Below are 2,094 nucleotides of genomic sequence, written 5' to 3' on the forward strand. Positions count from 1 at the left end.
AATCTTTTATTTTGTTTTTAGATAGGTTTAAAATGACAAAATAAAAGATTAATATAAAATATTGCCATAAGGAAAACTCTCTCTAAGGCAGGTTCTGTTTAAGGTTGAGGTACTTAAGCTGACCGTAAAGGAGCACCTCTACTTGGGAAGGACCTGGAAGTTGAATTTATCAATATTTTTTAGTATGCAATAATGTGGTTAGTTCGTTAAAGTGTTTAATGAACTAAAACATTAGTGTTAAATAAATCCAATATAAAAGTTATATTGGGCAAACTAATAAACTTAGATAATTTCATTTAGCCGAAATTTATCTAAGTAATAAACCGTTGTTTTAAAATACTTAGTGGGAGGATTAGATATATATAAAATATACCAAGTATATAAGGATATATATATGTATATATATATTCTCTTCCCCATGTTCTTCGTTTAAGTTCACATCGTGAGTTCCATGATCGGCCTCATTATAGAAGGTGTTTGCATGATTCAATACTAAGGTGAATGAAGAAAGTATTTATAGTAAGTGGGAGAAGGACGTGTGGCAACACATCCTACGGTCTCCTCCATTAGTTCGAGGTTTTATACACGACTTGCGTGTCACCCTGGAGCGGCCACCCTTACGGAGGATCTGTTGTATGAAATCAAAATCAGGACGAACTCCAGAAATGGATAAGATTTCTTAGGTTTTGCACCAATATTGTCTTTCCTACGACGACCTTATTGGGGCGGACCTCTAGGGTATGAAAAAGGTGGGTCACACTTATTGGAAATTGTTAAGTTAGTTAATAAACTCTTGACCAAAAAAATTGTAACTAATTGTAATAGGAATAAGAGTTATGGTGTAATACTTAGTTGAGATTGCCTCTATTCAGTGAATGAGTAGTTGACTTCCCCACGGTAGCTGTTGCTCTAAATTACTGAAGCATCGTTGCAAAAATAATTTTGATGGTTATGGTACATTATTATTTTTTTGCTAAAATTGATTGGTTTTAATGGGTAGTGCAATAGAATATAGATTTGTTTGTATTTCAGCATGTCTACTTCTATCATCGCTTTGCTTGTCGTCGAAAAACTTAACAGCGACAATTACACACAATGGAAAACGAACCTGAACACAATACTTGTGGTAGATGATCTTAGGTTCATCTTAACTAAGGAGTGTCCTCAAGCTACCGTGTCTAATGCAGTCCAAGTGAGTTGGGATGCTTATGACAAATGGACCAAGACCAAGGTCTACATCTTGGCAAGCATATCTGATGTGCTGGCCAAGAAGCATGAGAATATGGTCACCACAAGGGAGATCATAGACTCATTGCAGGACATTCTTGGACAACCGTCCACTCAAGCCCAATATGAAGCACTCAAGTTCATTTACAATTCCCACATGTAAGAGGGAGTCTCAGTGCGAGAATATGTTCTTAATCTAATGCCACTTTAATGTGGCTGAGTGAACGAGGTTGTCATAGATGAAAGGAGTTAGGTCAGCTTTATCTTGGAATCTCTTCCGAAGACTTTCCTACAGTTCCGCAGCAATGCTATGATGAATAAGTTAGAGTACAACCTTACCATGTTCTTGAATGAGCTACATATTTTTCAGCCTCTTATGAAAAATAAGGGACAATAAAGGGAGACAAATGTTGTCACCTCAAAACGATTCCATTGAGGTTCAACCTTAGGAACTAAGTTTGTACCTTCTCCTTCTGGAAGTACGACTTTCAAGAAGGAGAACAGTGGTAAGGGTACTAAAGTTGACCCTACTATTGCTGTTGCCAAGAAGGGCAAGGCCAAAGTTGTAGACAAAAGAAAATGTTTCCAACTGCAATGTGGATGTGCATTGGAAAAGAAACTGTCTGAAATACCTAGCTGAAAAGAAGAAAACCAAAGAAGGTAAATATGATTGACTTGTTTTTGAAATTTGCTTAGTGAAGAATGATAATCCTGTCGGGATACTTGATTCAGGAGCCATTAACTATGTTTGTTTTCATTTTAGAGAGTTAGTTCCTAAAGGCAGCTTGAAGTTGGGGAGATGACTCTCAAGGTCGGAACATGATATGTCGTCTCAGCAGTCGTTGTGGGAAACCTAAAGTTGTTTTT

At 36.9% G+C, this 2,094-nt stretch overlaps 1 protein-coding gene across 1 annotated transcript; it reads left to right on the plus strand.

Annotated features, from left to right (window-relative positions):
• The first annotated feature begins 1,033 nt into the window (after nucleotides 1–1,033).
• On the plus strand, nucleotides 1,034–1,390 carry LOC148211847 (uncharacterized). The gene has a single exon (XM_088122933.1). It carries the CDS (start codon nucleotides 1,034–1,036, stop codon nucleotides 1,388–1,390), a length of 357 nt encoding a protein of 118 aa, XP_087979059.1.
• The last annotated feature ends 704 nt before the right edge of the window (nucleotides 1,391–2,094 follow it).

The sequence above is a fragment of the Momordica charantia genome, assembly GCF_013281855.1.
Source record: "Momordica charantia cultivar OHB3-1 chromosome 4 unlocalized genomic scaffold, Mcharantia_2.0 BLBB01000004.1, whole genome shotgun sequence".
Classification (NCBI taxonomy): domain Eukaryota; kingdom Viridiplantae; phylum Streptophyta; class Magnoliopsida; order Cucurbitales; family Cucurbitaceae; genus Momordica; species Momordica charantia.

Excerpts from the sequence above, each read along its gene's own strand:
- LOC148211847 (XM_088122933.1), top strand. The coding sequence starts at position 1,034 with ATGTCTACTTCTATCATCGCTTTGCTTGTCGTCGAAAAACTTAACAGC.